Source organism: Passer montanus, unplaced genomic scaffold (assembly GCF_014805655.1).
Source record: "Passer montanus isolate IOZ18808 unplaced genomic scaffold, ASM1480565v1 scaffold7, whole genome shotgun sequence".
In the NCBI taxonomy this organism is placed as follows: Eukaryota; Metazoa; Chordata; class Aves; order Passeriformes; family Passeridae; genus Passer; species Passer montanus.
In genome coordinates, this window is record NW_024372147.1 from 12117811 (window position 1) to 12136190 (window position 18380).

At 36.4% G+C, this 18380-nt stretch overlaps 1 protein-coding gene across 5 annotated transcripts in view; it reads left to right on the top strand.

The window, feature by feature from the left end:
- The window catches only part of KIAA2026 (KIAA2026 ortholog), a 48112-nt gene that overhangs the window by 23682 nt on the left and 6050 nt on the right, over positions 1-18380 (top strand). For 3 of the 5 annotated variants that reach the window (XM_039729906.1, XM_039729907.1, XM_039729908.1), the window contains 3 exons: positions 827-916; positions 12653-12768; positions 17885-18072. In XM_039729906.1, the coding sequence (XP_039585840.1) occupies positions 827-916; positions 12653-12768; positions 17885-18072 (394 nt within the window). The remainder of the gene's footprint in view (positions 1-826; positions 917-12652; positions 12769-17884; positions 18073-18380) is intronic. The other 2 variants (XM_039729910.1, XM_039729909.1) reach the window with 2 other exon arrangements.

Genomic DNA, 18380 nt, shown 5'->3' on the forward strand with positions numbered 1-18380 from the left:
AATTACTAGTTCTTTAAGTCTTAACTTGCCCTAGGTGATGGTAAGAGAAAATATACAGATCACCTTTGTTTGACAATTTTTTCAAGAAAATAGCATCCATTTTCTGAAAGGAAAAATTATAAAAAGCTGATTTCTAAAGACAGGAATTAGAAGAATATAATATTTTCTCAAAACATACATTAAGTAGGTAGATATGGTAGATGACTAAGTTTCCAGAATAATCAAGGTTGGAAGAGGCCTTCAATATCATCCAGTCTGACCGTCCACCCTGTCACCCTGAAACTGCTAAACCACATACCTCTTGAACATATGCAGGGATGGAATACTCAGTGTAAGCATATAAAGCTATGGTCAGGAAAAGTTGTACCAAGTGTAATATGTTATCAACATAACATATTACATATATGTTATGTTACAAATAAAATTACATATATGTTATGTTACAAATAAAATAAGTATACAAAGTTAGTATACTTATTTTGCCAGGGAATTGTTTGGTACTAAAGCTGTTCTAAGTCATCACTGTACTTGAGAGAAATTTGGTAGTTGTCATTCACAGAAGTTTTAAGAAAATACCTAAATTTTGAAATGGAAGCTTACAGATATGGTTTATGTCTGAAGAATAAGAGTATTTTCTACTTAGATTTTCCTTTTCTCAGCAAGTCATGATTTTTGTTTGGGTTTTTTTTTATGCTTGAAGATACTATAAGGAAATACAAATCAAATGGTGGCACTAAGTAATAATGTGCTTTTAAATTTTATGTAATATCACTGTACATTTTCCAAGTCCCACATCACCAAGTGTTTGTGTTCATTTGTTTTTTAGCTTATTTGCACTAATCTTGATGAACTCAGGGAGTTAATCACAAAGATTGAGAATGAACTCAAAGATCTGGAGGACATTAAAAAGAAATCGGTATGTGACATTAAAAGCTTTCTCTTGTATTGATATGAAACAGTGTCAGTTACTTGCTGAGGCCTGTCAAATGAACTTTTTATGCTCTTCAGTAACTGCATGAAACATCCTAAGGTTGATACCTGGGGACTGTAATCTTAATCTTTCCTGTGTATAAAAACATGTTATTGATGTTTTTATAATTAGTGAATTCAGTACCTGTGTTAGCACTTCTCCACGCCAAAACAAAATACAGATAGTGGTAATACCTTAGCATGAGTAGTTCATCTCCATTAAACATGTGACTGTTTTGCCCTGAGGGCAAGTTCTTACCAGCAAATAATTACAGGATAGAATTCTCATATCTGCCTATGCAGTGTTGATCAGAATTTCTAGTGACCTAAAATTCTTAATTCCTCTTTTTTGCATGTGTTATTAAAATTTACTTTCTTTAATATTTATTGAAGGAGTTTGTACCAGAAAGCGTGCTGTCTGGCTTTTGATAAGAGATTGAGATACAGATTTTACCAATATACGCTGGATCACTGAGTCTGTGCAACTGAAAACCTCAAAGGACTAACAGACAAGAGAAATCAGCATGCCTTTTGTAGAAGGCAGTGATTCTTATTAAAATGGTAGATGAGTTTAAATACATGAATAGTACTCTACAGAACTCTTACTACTTTTTTCATTGTAGTTCTGTTTATTGAACCTTTGGTAGGCACTTCTATGGTGGCATTTCTTATGAAGAAGTAGTAGTTAGAAGTGTTGATTTTTCTGTTAGAAATCAGGCTGCTTTTAATTCAAGGGAAAATTTATAGTCTCATGAAGAATCAATATATTCTGAAGTTATTTCAATAGGGGAAAGAGCTGCGGTAGAAGAGAGACAAATAAGTTAGGATTCTAAAAGACAAGTATCATTGTAATTAGCATAGTTGTTAATGTAGGCAAAGGAATAATACCAGCCTAATCTTGAAATGATTTTGTAGTTGCTAAATTGTAAACTGGTTTTAGCATAAGAATGCCAAGAAGTTATCAGAAGGGCTATGTCAGCAATAGGATAACAAGCCCAAAATTAGAGTATATATATGCTAAAATAGCATATAGAGTATATTGATATGCTACAGAATACCAATAATCTTAGTGTAGGTGAGACTTTCAGTCTGCTATTAAAACTGTAGGAACATGACTTCTTCAAGGGTAGACAAATGCTAAATATGTCATAATTGCACTTTAAACTGAAATCTGATAATGTCATTATCTAAGTAAGTTGCATGACTTCAGCAGGAATACTATGTTTAGTTCTAATTACACCATCTTAAAAAACCCAAACAGTTAAGTACAGGGAATTAAGATACAATTCATTCAGCATTCAGTAGTTGTGAGGTAAGGATAATCTTTTGTTGTGTCTTTATAGACCTATCAAATCATGATTCTGTGTCTCTAAACACTTGTGTTGTTAGAAACTTGATGTAAAGAGGAAGGGTTAGGATTAATTGCTGAAGAAGTGGTTACGGGGAAACAGTGAAGTGAGATACTGGTATTGAAAAAAATATTTATCAGGAAAGTATTATATTTACCTTTCAAACATTCAAATAGAAAAGTGTTAAATTAGGTGAATAGTCATAAATTTGAACTTGTTAAAATGAAGTTTTGCTTTGTAAGGAAAGTCTTTAGGATTTCATTTTTGAAGTCTAACACCATGTGTCATTATGTTTGATGTCTGAAAAACTGGAGAAAATGCAGACTTTCATTCTTCAGCTCTAACCAAATGACAGTGACAGTATCAGAAGCATACAGAAATGAGTTTGTCCTGTTTTTGAAGTGCATCTTCTGTTAAGTAAAACAATTTTCTAATTTGATAATGGAAGTTTGACCTAATGTGAAAGTCTATTTTAATGATAGCACTTACATGCTGTTCATTGACTTCTTTCTTGTTTTAAGTGAAAAATGGTGATGTTCTTACTGCTTCATGGTAATTTAATATTGATTTTTGTTTGCAATAATGATCTGCATGAAGCCACAGGAGTCTTTCTTCTTCACAACTGACCTCCTTGGTAATTTCAGTTGTAGTAGTTGCTAGAACATGCTGCTGAGAAAAACCTTCAAGGCAAGCTTTACTGTTATATTATATACTAACATATTTTAGAAGTTCAGGTTATTTTACTTTAAATTAAGACTTTCAAGTATAATCTTTTCTTAGTTGTAACCTCCCTTTTGTTACCTTGAAGACCATTCTAGAGTACGTAAAAGGAATTCCTTCTCCAGAACTTGGAAGTAATGGAGACTATAATGAAAGAGCTGAGCTACAGGGCCTTTTTAGTATGAATAAACTTACACTGTTTTCCCTCATTTTTTGTAGGTAGTTGGACTGGTTGTATCTGATACTTTTCACAGCATCAACTTGAGACAACAAATGACATGACAGATTTTTGTTTGGCAAATTAAAATAAAATCAGAATAGGGTTATGTAATAGAAAGTAATGGATAATTTTAAGTTTGGGCATTTCAACAAGTTTCTTTTAAAACAATGAAATAATAAACGTGTTGGAAAGTATTCTCACTGTTTGGTTGATTAAAACAGTTTGGTTTTCTACTTTTGTACTCCTGTATTGTCTTTTAAATTAGCTATGAGTAGTATTTTTCCTTTCAAAAAGCCTTGCGCTTTTTCTTGATTCCTGGTGAGTTTGTTATACATGAGATTTGCTTTGTGCTAGTTTGCTGTGTCTGTTTAGAGTAGAAAATTAAATTTGACCTAAGTTCTTTGATTTTGAAGAGTTCAACTCTGTTCTTGAACTCTAGACGCAGTTCTGTAGTGATGCTGTAATTTCACGTATGCTTTCAACTGACATAAGCCAAAACTGCTGCCAAATAAATAGTTCCTACTCCCTGTGTCTCTGGAAGCTTCTGTTTTCTGTGCCATCCCCTGTTAGAGGCTAGCAAAATCTGTTGTTCTGTTGCATGGTGAGAGTTAGATTGTGATAAACCTAACTACTTATTTGTGCCGGTGAATTGTTTGTAAGCCAGACCAGTTTTCTAATGCAATTTATGATGGGGTTGCACAAATACCTGTGCTTATATTCTGCTACAGGTTAAGTGGTTGTTGTAAGAATAGAAATGTCCATCTGCAGGCAAAAGAAAATGGGACTGATTTTGAAGTTGTATGTGATATTGTTATCGGGGTACTCTAAAAAGTCTATTCCTTCAGCTGCTGAACAATTTCTCTCCTTATCACATATTATGTATCCAGAGGGAGAGGAGAAATCAGTCAGGTTTGCTATTGTATCTGACTTAAACATTAGGAAATAAAGGAAGGAAGTATAAATACAAGGAAATAATGTGAAAAGTGCAGAAAGGGAACTTAGACTTAAAGTTTAATGATCTGTGCTAGTAAAAGGCTGATACCCTAAGGAATATCTAAGCTAGAATGTCTTCCAGCTCTTGTATATTGCTTAGGACATGTGAAGCTGCATCCATTAATTTTAAAAACTGGAGTAAAGGTTGAATCGATAGAAAAAGCCCAGAATTTACAGCAATGAAAATTAGATACTAGTAGAAATTAGATCTCTTTTGTTGCAAATACTTGCATAAATATGGTGTGGGTAAAATTACAAGTAGTCAGTAAAGCAGAAGTGGGAGGAGATACTGGCTAAAAATTCTATTGATATTTTATTGAATTTTTAGCTCTTGTTTGTTTTTTTTGAATATTTAGTCTGTGTATATAATATTCATAGCCATTTGTTGAATGTGAGCTCCTAGAAATTTTCTATAACTAGCAAATTGACCAACATATGCAAAGTAGCTTAATTCCACACTTGAAGTGGTATTTCTGAAAAAATAATTTTGACAAACACACATGATATGGGAGCATTTTTCTAGTATATTTAGGATCACATAAAGACTTCAATCTAACATAGCAAATTTCTTTTATGTGAAAAGGCAGTAGAGTAATGCATTCTGTTGGATCTCTACACAGGATAACAACTATCAGTCTCTGGCATTTTGGATCCCACTTTTCCCTAGGTCTTCTCTGTCTGGTCAAATCAGTGGGACTTAAAGTGTGAATGGAAATCTTCTTACTGCCTTTCAGATAATCTGCCTCTCATGTGATGTGAAGGATTTTTTTGGTGAATGTGAAACTGTTAATTAAGCTGCTTAGTTGATCAGTTGTATGTACTTAACTGTTGCATATCATAGCAGAATTTTTTTATTATTATTTTTTCAAACCCTACTTGACATTGTATAGGATGAAAGTGGCAGGACTGCAGGTGCTTGCATATAATAGTGAACTCAGGGCTTTTTTGCAGATGCTAACTGAATTTGCAGTAAAATGAATGGAGTTTTTAACATGAACATGGAAAGATTTCTTGTTTACTGAAGTGCAAGACTATTTGGTAGCACTATTGGATTTGATTCATGACTTCTAAGTCTGATGGATAAATGCTTAGCTGTGTAGGGGGTGAGAAGGGAGGCTGGAGCCTAGGATTCCCACAGTTAAGCTGAGAAGATTAAAATGATTAATGGGCAGTACCTTCCTGAGAAGGAGACTGCATCATCCCTAGAGAGAAAGAAAAGTCAGACAAAGGTTAAGGGAAGGAGAATTAGTTAGTCAAAGCCAAGGTAACAACTAATTGTGGTTTGGAGAAAAGGCTTTATTGTTTGTCTGTTACACCCTGATGTTCTTGACTTAACAGCTAAAAAAGTGAAATCCTCCCTTTTAAAGGTTTTGTGTTCTGCTGTTGTTTCTGGAGCTTATAATGAGATGGTCCCAGGGGGTTGGATGCCTTTGTCTATCTTGGGAAATTGATGTTAGTTTCAGCAGGTGAGTCAAAAGGCCTGAAAGGAAACAGTGGTTTTCTGCAGCATTAAGTCACCTGCAAAAATATATATTTCAGAGTACACCTGAAAGTTTAAAGTGAAAAACCCACTGGTTTAGGTCAGAAATAGTTACAACTTCGGACAAATTAATTTTTGGGGCTGTTAAAAGGAATATATTGATCCAGGGTGGAACATACTTCCCTTGTCTGTTTTTTAATGAGACTCCAAATAAGCTGCTCTTAAATTTGTTCATGAGGTGTAAGTATCTAAACTGCTTTCTGAGTTTTTCATTGATTTGCTGCATTTTATTTTTAAAAAATATGTTAATACATGGAAAAAATAATGTAAAATGGGTCATTTTAAAAGGTTATAAAATATTCTCTCTCTGTTCAGGGAAAAATAGGAAATATTGTCATGTGTTTGAAAATGTTTGGCAGGGAAACACTGTTTAGACAAGAATGTACTTCTGAAGAACTTCCCTTCAGCAAGAACTTGTGTAACCATCAAATATAGTTCAGGGGTCTTACTAATATTTTAGTCATTCAGACCTCAACTTTGCAAGCAATGAAGTGGAAAAACCTACTGTGTCTTCTCATTTGTGGACTAGGGAAATATTTTTATTACTGGGTTAAATTTTATTCAGAGGTTGACTTCCTCTCCCCATTCCTGCCTTCCTCCCCAATGAAATATGTGCCATGCTTGGGACTTTTGCATGTAAAGGGTTTTCAGTTTTACTTGTTTTCATCAACATTACTGTATTTACATAGATGTACACACAGTAATACTATAATCTGAGAAATCTGTGTATGCACACCCATTTGCAGGTTTTAACTGCAAGTAAATTGAGCTACAATAAAAGAGAAACCAATAAATACTTGTGTTCAAGGGTATTAATAGATACACTTCAAGTCTTGCAGCGGAAACATTTTCTTTTACTTTAAGCTTAGTTTATCTGTTAGCATGTGTCTTCATCTGTTATGTATCTTACATCCTCTCTTTTTACATCCTTATCCTGAACTCTTGATTTGTACTTTCGTCACTTCCAAATACTGTTATTGCTTCTCTACATATTGCCTGCATCTCTTGAATGAGCCCAAAATACTGAATTTTGAGACAGAGATTTACACATTTGCATCCATGCAGCTTCTTGTACTTTTGAGGGCAGATTGAAAATATGGAGCATTTGTAATATTTAGTTGTACAGTATAAATGAATAAAGCAAATTTCAAGCTTCAGTTTTTGAAATCTTCTCCACAATAATTGATTGTCTTCTCTGATATTTTTAATTTGGGCTTATCTCACTAGCATTCAATTTTTTTCCACAGTCTTCAGTTTTTCTTAGCTTCCCCAGTTTTCTGTCTTTATTGTCTACTTTTTTCGCAACTATTTTCTCTTGATCTTTCATGCCTTTCCGTGTGTGACTGACTAAACCTCCAATAAATGTATTCTATTGGAGAAGCTTTCTTTAAACCGCTTTTGCCACATCCCTTTCTACAATTCCAAATGTGAAAGTGTGGGTTCTGCATCAGAGATGAATGTGTACTCATACATTTTTGTCATAGAAATACTACTATGTATTCAGATCATTTCACAATGCCTTGGATTTTGGTCAGTTAGTATATTGTTTTGAAGAAATAATTCAAGGCATTCCTGTCAGCACACAGTACTAGCAAAACAGCTGCTTTTAAGACACTTGACTGAAGAATACAGAAACACTTGTATATCCAGAGTTAAAAAGAGAAAAATACTTAGGTATATGAGAGGGAGTTAAGTACAACTTAAAAACCACAGATGTTTTGTGAACACTTTAAGGTACTACATACATTCATTTTCTTTGTAAGTTCTAGAGGTATTAGTTGATAACTTTGAAATTTTTCCAATAGAGGAATAAAACATGACAGTTCAGTGATGGATAATTTCACTATACTGGGTTCAACAGTAAGCACATGCTAATAATAAACTTTCTCTTGTGTTTTTGTGGTTTATAGATTTTATGTGTATTTATATTTTTTCTACAAAATGTGGTATATTGATCAACATTGTGATGATTGTGTAGTAATTTTGCCAAAAGAATAATAGAACGTAGCTAAACATCTGAATAAAAACCGTTTCATGGTAATGAACTAAATCAGGAGACAAAGACAGTCTTGGTAGCAAGAAATTTTTTACACTTTGTTTTGGTGCTGTTGTTTTTTGTTTGTTCTACTTCATTTGCTTATAGTAGAAAGAAGAGAGTATGAGATCATTTTTGGATATAATTGGTATGATCAGATATATAGGTCATGGAAGTGCATGCTGGAGTCAGGACTTCTCATTAGTTGCTGGTAAATGCTCAAAGGTAAAATTGATTTAGGTATGTTATAAGTGAATTTGTTTTATAATTTACTACAAGTCATTCTTCCTGACTCTGCTTAATCCCAGTCTTCAAAGAATGTCAGAGATTGGTTAGCTATTGATATATATTTATAATGTTCATTCATAATGTTTATATGTTTATAGTGAATGATGTTGCTGAAAGTAAAATGTAAGATACTGACTCAGGAGCTTCTACTGTAGAAGATAACTCTAAGCATTTTCAAAATTAAAACACTTTCAATAATGAGTTTGCATAGTAGGAATACATGATTTTGTAATGCATTCTTATTCAATCAAAATTGGAAGTGCCTGAAATTGTAGTATTTGGCCCATAAATTAAGAACGTTCAACATTAATCCATATATGATTTGAAAAAGTTACTGGTCTCTTTTCTTTAGGTATCTGTTGTCCAAAGCAGCTGGAGATCACCAACTCCCTCTCTGTGTGACATCACTAAAAAACACTAGACTGGTGATGTTACACATACCACAGAACCCCGCAGCAAAATGGAGCAGGCCTATTAAGGGTAAGTTTTCTCCCTCCACCACCACCCCTTTTCAACAATATTGCATGGTTTTATAAGATTGGTAATTTTCTTTACTTTATGTCCCTGGGATATAATGTAAAGATAACAGACAGTCTTATAAAACTGCATAATATTGTGGTGTTGTGCGTGTGTGTTTATTTAAAAGCAAAACAAAAACTCATATAAAAATTCAGTCCTTACCCCATGTATCAATATCCTGGCTCCAGTCTGCTTTGGGGTTCCATTATAAGTATGCCAGAGTAGTGTATGTTGGGACATCAATCACAGAGAGTGGAGTCAGCATTTCCTGGCTGCTCTGGATGTCAGAAACCTTATTTTAAAAGGTAAGTTTTCAGTTGAATGCGTTGAATGTCTCTCTGCATTTAAACGGAAACATTCAGCCCATTTGTAAAATGTATTGTTATTGTGTTTGCATTTTTGAAATTTACTTGTAACTTGGCATAGCCTAAAGTCACATTTTGTACTTCTCTGTCTAGTCCTTTTATTCTTCTGTTATTTTCCTGTGTTAATACCTTATATTTTGTTTCCAGAAAAAAAAAATAGTGTCTTGTTTGTCAGTAATTGGAAGAAGATGGTGGCTAAATTCTATTTAATATCATTTTCATGATCTGGACAAAGGGATCAAGGGCACCCTCAGTCAGCTCACAAACAGCACAAAGCTGGATGGGAGTGCTGATCTGCTGGAGATCAGGAAGGCTCTGCAGAGGGATCTGGACAGGCTGGATCCATGGGCCAAGGCCAGGGGTGTGAGGTTCAACAAGGCCAGTGCTGGCTCCTGCCCTGGGGTCACAGCAACCCCAGGCAGTGCCACAGGCTGGGGCAGAGTGGCTGCAAAGCTGCCCACAGGAAAAGGAGCTGGGGGTGCTGCTGACAGCAGCTGAACATGAGCCAGCAGGGCCCAGGTGGCCAAGAAGGCCAATGGTGCACCTCAAGTTCTGTGTTCAGTTCTGGGCCTCTCACTACAAGAAGGACATTTTGGTGCTGAAGTGAGACCACAGAAGGCAGTGGAGCTGGTGAAATGTCTGAAACATAAATCTTATAAGAAGCAGTTGAGGGAGCTGGGGGCGTTGAGCCTGAAGAAAAGGAGGCTCAGGAGGGACCGCAGATGCCTGAAAGGAGTGTGTAGCCGGGTGGGGGTTGGCGTCTTTTCCCAGGGAACAAGTGCTGTATGTTTCTGATGAACATGCCTTTGGAGGTCCAGCCTGAACCTCCTAAGCCTCAGTTTGTAGCTAAACTCTCATAATATATAATATGGTATATTTGAGAATTTAGAACACACATATTTGTGAAAACAAGTGTATTATCTATAGAAATTAGTGGGCAGCTATGTAATAGGGAGTTAAGTCATAGCTTTATCAGTTATTGGTTTGCCTTTCCCCTCTGAATAAAAGACAAACTGTGTTAGAGAATCAAATTGCACACAAAAAGAAATGTTAAATTTTGTTGTGATGGATCTTAAGATTATATAAATGTTTTTAATGTCTCTTTTTACTGTTTAATATTTAAGGTATAATAACATCTAGCATTTATGTGTTTGCACAGAAAATCAACTAAACCACAATAATTTAAAAGAGAAGGGTTTTGGTTTTTTTTTTGTTCCAGCCTTCTTTGTCCATACTCTGATGTTGTGACTACTTCTGAGGAAAAAAAAATCTTCTCATGACTAAAATTTGTTCATGTGTCCATTAACAGGTTTATTGTCAATTCTAAAACCTCACTGAGAAAAATAAGTAATTGGGACAAAGGGAAATAATTAATCTCTGTTTTTTAAACAATGAAATTACTTGGAAATATCGTTCCTCTTTGCCTGTTTCTCCACCCTGTTGAGGTCATTCTGAAGGATAGCACAGCTCCCTGGGGTATTGGCCACTGCTCACAGCTTTGTGTCATTGGTGAACTCACTGAGGAGGCATCTTCCCCTTCATCCAAGTCACTGATAAACAAGTTAAACCATACTGAACCAGTAGTGAACCCTTGGGGACACCACTAGAGACGGGTCTCCAACTAGAGCTGCTAATCCTGTAGAATTAGGGGGCAGGAATTGGCTGATGTTGTTTGTTTTTGTAAGCAGAGAGAAAAGTAATATATTTGTTTTTCTGTGAAGTATTAATGAAGTCAGTAAAGTGTTGAAGTCTGTTCTTGATTAAACATTGTGCATGTGCTGGCTGCCTAGCAGTTATTGCTTCAAATTTATTTAGTGATCAACTGATACTTATCTTTCTCATAAATATTCTTTTTCTCCTGCTTAAGGCAAGATCTTAGCCTTATTTAAAGCAAATTAGGCTCAGAAATTAATAATTTCTTGGGGTTTTTACTTTGCAGTGATTTTTCATATCTTTTTAATGTTACATTTTCACACATTTTCTTTGCTATATCAACTGCATGTACAGTAATTCTGCATTTCTATTTCACTATAATAGTAGCATTGTTTATTTTTGCTATTTGATTTTTGTTTTGAGACAATGCACTAATGCTCTGTAGTATATAAATACATTATTTTAAAACATTCTGCAAAATGTTTTGTTTACCTTACAAGAAAAACAAATCTGTGCATGCAATCTTCTTTTGTATGTTAACAATTAATTCTGTTGATTGCTGACTTTAAGAGATGATACCAAATGTTCTGGTAGACTACAGTATGCACAAGGTCTGTTTTTTATTGTAGTGATTAGTGACAGGTTTTATGCATGTGACTGGCCACAAGTGAAGGAAATTATTCAGTTTACTGGCTGTCTGTGTGTTCAACACCGGTCATTATGTAGTAATGTTGCATAATGATCCTACAAAATCTTTGCCATTGTAATTGAAGAGTGAAGATAACTGTTTGTTTTGTTATGTAACATGTAAATGATTATCCATAAAAAAAATAGATACCTTGTCTTCAAACAAGCATGCAAGCTGAGTGATCTTACTGTACATTAGAGAGATCTCCTGAAATTGTAGAGAGAAATTGTCCAAAGGCCTTAGGAAGATCATGCTTGTAGACTGCTGAAACGCAGCTGTGACAAGCTTTATCCAGATTTTCCTGTCTTGCCTTTCTTGGTGTGCTAGACCACAAGCTGGGAAGGATATGTTCACTATCAAAAGCTAAATATGTATGTGAAATAAGTAAGTTCTCAAGTCTTGCTTCTTTTTCTTGCAGAACTATAGTATCTTTATTGTTTTACATCTTCTGTGAGCAGCCAAGAGCTAAAATCTTCATTTATACAAAATGCACAGAGTTAGTAGAGTGGCAGTACTATGCCACGTCTCTTTTATAACAGTTACATATATATGCATTGTTCAGTCTTTTATGCAATGAACTACAGAATAAAGTTTTGGGAAGAAATATGTACAAGGGGTATTGGTGAGTGTTAAGAGGTGTGTTCTGCAGCACCATGGCCAGCATGGTTGTCATTTCCCAATGTCTTCTCTCCTTATTCAGACTTTCTAGATTTATGAAAACATGAATATAAGATTACATATATCAGTTTTGAAAAATAAAACTTTTATTTATATGTTTGAATTAAAAGCTTAAAGGATTTTGTGTTGGAAAATTGGGCTTTGCTGAATAAAGCTTTGCTTCATAAAGCAAATTTGCTAAACTTCTCTTTTAAAAAAAGCTTTTTTCTAGAACTTTAAATAAAATCTAGCAGAAAAACGTTGGGATTTTTATCCTTGAAAATCTTGATGGTTGATTTCCCTGAACTGAGTGGATTACTACCCATGTTAATTACTCATTTAAGTAATTTTAAGCACATGGTGTATTTGTAGAATCCTGTTTCAATTTTAATTTTGATCTGTAAAAAGTGAGCATCCTTGCAGTATGACTTTTCCAACTAGGACATTATCTCTCTGTAGTATTAAAATAATAGTAATAATGTCCTAGATAGATGTAACTCTGGAAGGGTAGATATAACTCTGGAAGTTTCTAATCTTTTCTTCCAGTTGTTTTCCTCATATGCTATATCCATATACCAGTATTATTGTAGTACTAGTACAATATAACAAAATTTAGGTGTAATGCAATGATAAATAAATGGAATTTATGTTTTCAGGGAAGATGGTTCCACCGGAAGCAAGCAGTAAAGGAATTGCATGGTACGTTGTTACGACTGCTTAATGAACTGTTACCATGGGAACCAAAGCTAATTAAAGCATTTCAAAGAAACAGGTAATTACCTGCTCTTTTTTTTTCAACAGTGGTGCATGGGATGAAAAACAGAACGAATTCTACCTTCTAAATACTGATCAATAAGTTAGCTTCTTAAATAAATAAAATTAAAATACTTTGAGGAGAGGAGTGAGGCCTGGCAATACTTTAGTTGGAAGAAGTATCTTATATTCCAGATTTACTGTCTCCAAAAAAATTTGAGCTTAACCCGGTAGTGTTTTTTTTCCTCTAAAACACTCTAGAATCCTTAAGCATGCTGATCAATAGTATATTGAAAGACAGCTAGGATTTCTGTTTCTGCTTATTTGGTTAAGAAATGCTGAAAACCTTTCTCTAGAGAACTTATATTGGGCTTCTTAGAATACTCTGACTACCTAAATTAACTATTAATGAATTCTCCACAGAGCAATTCTTGAAGCATTGTTTTGAGGTTGTTGTAACGCAGTAAATCAGAAATGCATCTGGAAAGAAGTATGTCAGAGGAATATGAGTGAAGTAGTGACAGGTTTAAATCTAGTAAAGTGCAAGCACTAGTAGCAGTGAAGGTACTACTTTGATTATAAATCATGGAGAGATTAGATACTGTCTTGAAGCTCGGTGCCATTCTTACCTCTTAACCATACAGCTGTTGCTATAATTGTACCTTAGTTTTGTCATGTAGACAATTAAAAAGCAAGGAATGATTAGAGGCTTGAACTCTGTGACAAAGGATAGGAAAAGAGGCTTCTTAAATGTTGAGTGTGAAGGAAGCAAGTTACGCTGTATTGTGATGCAGAGTTTATGCTGGAAAGTGTAAAAGGTGTTATGTTTAAAAAAACACAAAAACCTAACACCAAAGATATTACATTGCTTCTTCAGTAGCTCATTTTTGAATATCTTCTATGAATTAAAATTCTTATTTGGAAATTTGGGATATTGTTAAATATTTTATTTTCAGTAATGGACCCAAATACAAGTTTTGGGTTTTTCCTATTCCTTTCTCTTCTATTTTCTGTTCATTTTGTCTAACTGTTAATTTCTTCCTGTCTTTCACAATTTAGAATCCTTCTGGAGACATGGCAGATAGTATTACTGTCAGTAAGAATTTAGTTTTGCAGTATGTGAAGTTTACCATTATACCCTTTTTGTAAATTCTTTTGTGGAATGGTTTGGTGTTCAGTATTCTTGTCTGTCAAATTACAGAATCATAGAATGGTTTGGACTAGAAGGGACCTTAAAGGTCATCCAGTTCCAATCCCCCTGGGTGAGGGTACCTTTTGTAAATGAAGTTCCACAAAACCCCAACTAATCTGGCCTTCCAGGGATGAGGCTTCAACAACTTTTCTGGACAACATGTTCCAGTGCCTCACCATTCAGAATTTCTTCCCAATTTCTAATCCAAACCTACTCTCTTTGAATTTGAAGCCATTGCCCCTCTTCTCACTATAAGTTCTTGAACAAGTCTCTCTCCCTTCCTTTTCTGAAGGCTTCCTTCACATACTAGAAGGCTGCAATTAGGTTTCCCCAAAGCTGTCTCTTTTCCAGGCTGACCAATCTCTCTCAGTCTTTCTGCACTGGTGAGGTGCTCCATCCCTCTGATCGGCTTGGTGGCCTCCTCTGGACTCACTCCAACAGGTCCATGTCCTTCCTGTACTGGGACCCCAGAGCTGCTGCAGCCCTGCAGGTGGGGTCTCAGCAGAGCAGAGGGGAAGAATCCCCTCCCTGGTCCTGCTGCCCACCCTGCTCTGGATGCAGCACCTTGCACTTGGCCTTGTTAAATAAAACACATGACATTTTCCCATGGACCCATTTTTCAGGCTTGCCCAGGTCCCTCTGGGTGGCTTCCCATCCTCTAAGTATGTCAGCTACACCACTCAGCTTGGTGGATCTGCAGATTTGCTGAGAGGGCCCTCAGTCCCTCTGTCTGTGTCACTAGTGATGATACTAAATAACTCTGGTCTGAGTATGGACCTCTGAGGGACAACATTTGTCACTGATGTCCATTGACCACTATGCTCTGGATGCCACCATCCAACCGATTTCTTATCCACTAACAGTCCGCTTATCAAATCCCAATCTCTCCAATTTAAGAGACAAGGATCTTGTAGGGGACCATGTCAAAGGCTGTACAGAAATCCAGATAAATGACAACTGAAGCCATTCCCTTGTACACTGATGAACCCAGTCCATCCTAGGAGAACACTAAATTTGTCAGGCAGGACTTGCCATTGGTGCAGCTATACTGGCTGTACCAAATCACCTCCCTGTGCCTTAGCACAGGTTCTAGAAGGGTCTGTTCTGTGATCTTCCTCACTAGAGGTAAGGCTGACAGGTCAGTAGCTCCCAGGGTACTCCTTTCAACCTTTTTTTAAGATGTGTACAATGTTTTACTTTTTCTTGCCACCTGGGACTTCACCTGACTGCCAAGATTTTTCAAATATCATGGAGAGTGGCTTTGCAAATACATCAGCCAATTCCCTCTCTTCAGTACATTGACGTACTTCAGGTGATGATGAACCTGATCTTTACTTAAGAGTGGGAAGGACTTTATTCTCCCAATCCTTATCCTGCTGTCCATCCTCTCAGAAGATATGGGAAGAAATGTTGCCCTTGAAGACTGAAGCAAAGCGATATTGCCTCAGCCTTCTCCTCATTCATTGTTACCAGTTTCCACCCTTATTTATAAAGATCATAACTTTCTAGGAGCACAGTGGCTTCCATCCTCTGTTTGTTGCCAGTGTTGCATCAATGTGGTTATAGAACACAGAGCAGTCATACAAAGTGTGTTAAGTGCTATATATGAGCTGTGATTGATAGGAGTAAATTTTAGTCTGAAACAGAGTAGTTGAGATCTTATGTACGTGAGTGCTGGTAGCTAGAGAAGCATGCACTTGGAGTACAAGATAACTTCGGAAATTAACTGAATTCAACTCATGTTTTTAGTATGAATGTTTTAGTCTGTAACCCTAGTTTATTCAATGAGAAAAGCCTAAGTATTTCCGTGACATAACTGTTCGGACATACACATAGCATATCAGGGACCAGGTGCATCTGAAGAATGATGTTTACAAATCAGGGGGAGAAAAGAAAGATGGATGGGGGATTCTAGGTCACTGTCTTGGTCTGATTCATTATGCAGCTGCTAGGCAGTTGTGTAGCACCCAGTGACGGTGGTGAAGAAAGGTGTCATGTAGGAGGGAAAAAGCAGTTGAGCAAAATTTGCTACAATGGTGTAAACATCAGATCCCCCATAAGTCTCACTGCAGCTGCTCTGTCTACAGGGTGTCTCGGCGAGGTACTAACATCTACTAGTTGAATTATAGTGTTTGATTTCGAAGCTGTGAAGGGCTGGGCAACACTTCTTCCTCCAGATGCCACAGTATTGAATAAGAGTCTGGACTTTTGCTTCCTTCCTCCGTAATTGTCTTTAACTAGTAGGAGCAAACTTTATGATAAAAATCCTTTTCTTTCCCTTCTGAAAGGTCTTCTGGTCTTTTCAAGATTATGACAGAGTGTAATGTTGAATTGTATTTGAATAGCAGCAAGGTTTAAAAGAAAAAGTTACTTGTGCCCACTGATTACAATTGTTCACTGCTCTTACAGCAGAAGGTCCTCAAAGGAAAAAGGAAATTACATCCACAAACAGTAGTAGTTCCCTAGTGTGCTCCTATAGTTGTTCCACACCTAGACTTCAAGCTCAAAATCCTGATGACAGAGTTGAAGTATTGTCCACCCTACATCTTCATACAGGCTTCAATGTCTGCTCTCAGTGAGAGTGTCAAAGCTGGGAGTAAATTACTAGATTTCACTGACCCTTAGAACCCCCACCTGGCTCTCTATCTATGCCACCTGTCCATGGGCCCAGGATCCCATTTCAGGTCATTCTGCAGTCTTCAGTCTCTGCTGGGGGTGTGCCAGTTTCCAGCTCTACTCCAGCAGTTACTGTTCCTGGCCGTGGAGCCTACTCATCTGGACTGCCCTCTACCTGCATCACTGGAGCTGTCCAGAAATCACTCAGCTGGGTCCTGATCCTGGCAGCAATCACTGCACCTGATCCTGATCTTAAACTTTGAATTGACTTTCCAGTTTGATCTCAAACCTGCCTCAGCACCAGGAACTTGCTTGTGGATCTGGGCTCTTGTTTGAGGCCATTACTATCCCTAGGCCTACCTGCCTTGTGGCCACATTCAGGGGGAGTGGAATAGCTTGCTGACTGGTGAGGCTCATGCCCTACCAGCTGTGACATCATTCATGGCTCCTCCCTCTACATCTCATAGAGAGCATTGCTGCATTCAGTGCAAACTGTTATACTAATGCAGAACAGTGAGTAAATTTAAGATCTTACTGTTACTGTCAAAAGGGTTAGGTCCAGAATAGTCTAGATTCTATTCCACACAAGGTGTTAATTGCTATAATCTATTTATTCATTTCCTAAATAATCCTTCTGGGCATTGTGTTGGTTAGCACCAGCTGAGTCCTGAAGTTCAATGTATTTGTACACTAAAATAGCCACTACATCCTATGTAAACAATGGTTTAGAAGAAGAGACAATGAAAACATGTACAGGTTAGCATTATCAAGGTAAGTGGATGTGTTTATAAATGGTGTTCAAATGAATGAGGTACCTATGTATTTCTGTCATACGTACATTCTTTAGTGGAGTGTGAACCTATGGAACTGATAGCAACAGCTGTTCTAATGGGCCAGAGATAAGAAAGCGTTCTTAAGGAGAAAGTTACGTTGCAGTCCCATAGCTGAGCCAGAGGCATGATGTCTTTAAGAAAAACTATATTTACTTAATTCTTTCCTTGGGGTTGCCTTCAAACTTTACAGTTAACACTCAAGTCCATACAGGTATATTTGTCACATGAAAGATGAAGGAGGGAAAGGCAAATGGATGCAGTAAAGCAGTGATAGTCATTTGACTAAATCTTTTTGCTATTGTTAGAGGACTTAATGAAATAGAATTCAGCTTTGGTAAAGGGACATTGCTCTCATTTCACATTTTCTGGAGACTTGCAGACAGGGCTACACTGTAATTAGGCAATCTACACCAACTTTTTGTTTGGCAGCAAATACAAATAAAAATGTTTCAAAGTGTGGTTTTTTTAGTAAAGTTAGTTTTGTTATTTTTAAGGTCTAGATTGAAGAAGGACTATGATGACTTTAAAAGACATCCAGACCATGATAAATTTTCCAGAGAATTGTGGAGTAATGATGAAAGTGAAGTTGATTCTGGCAAAGAATCTTTTGCGGTAGTATGCGGTAAATCATCAGAGTCTGCAGAACATATAGAAGTTCCCAAAAAAGATCTCTCTGACAATGGTAAGCATATACTGGAATTGAGTAGCTTGAACTTGATTCAGGAGCTGAATCGAGTTCATTTGGGAACCTAATTTTTCCATGTGACTTTGAGTCCTACTTTTTACCTTAACTCTACCACTGATAATATGAAAATGGCTTATGGTGCATATCTGTCAGATGTAGACTTAAAGAGGGCAAATATGACCAAGATGAAAATTGTGCTTTATTGAAGTGTTTGCCATTTTTTGTGCTTAACTATATCTGTGATAACATAGTAGATCTGTGTGGAATTTACTTTTATGTGGGAATTTACTCTGACCTTGGCTGGC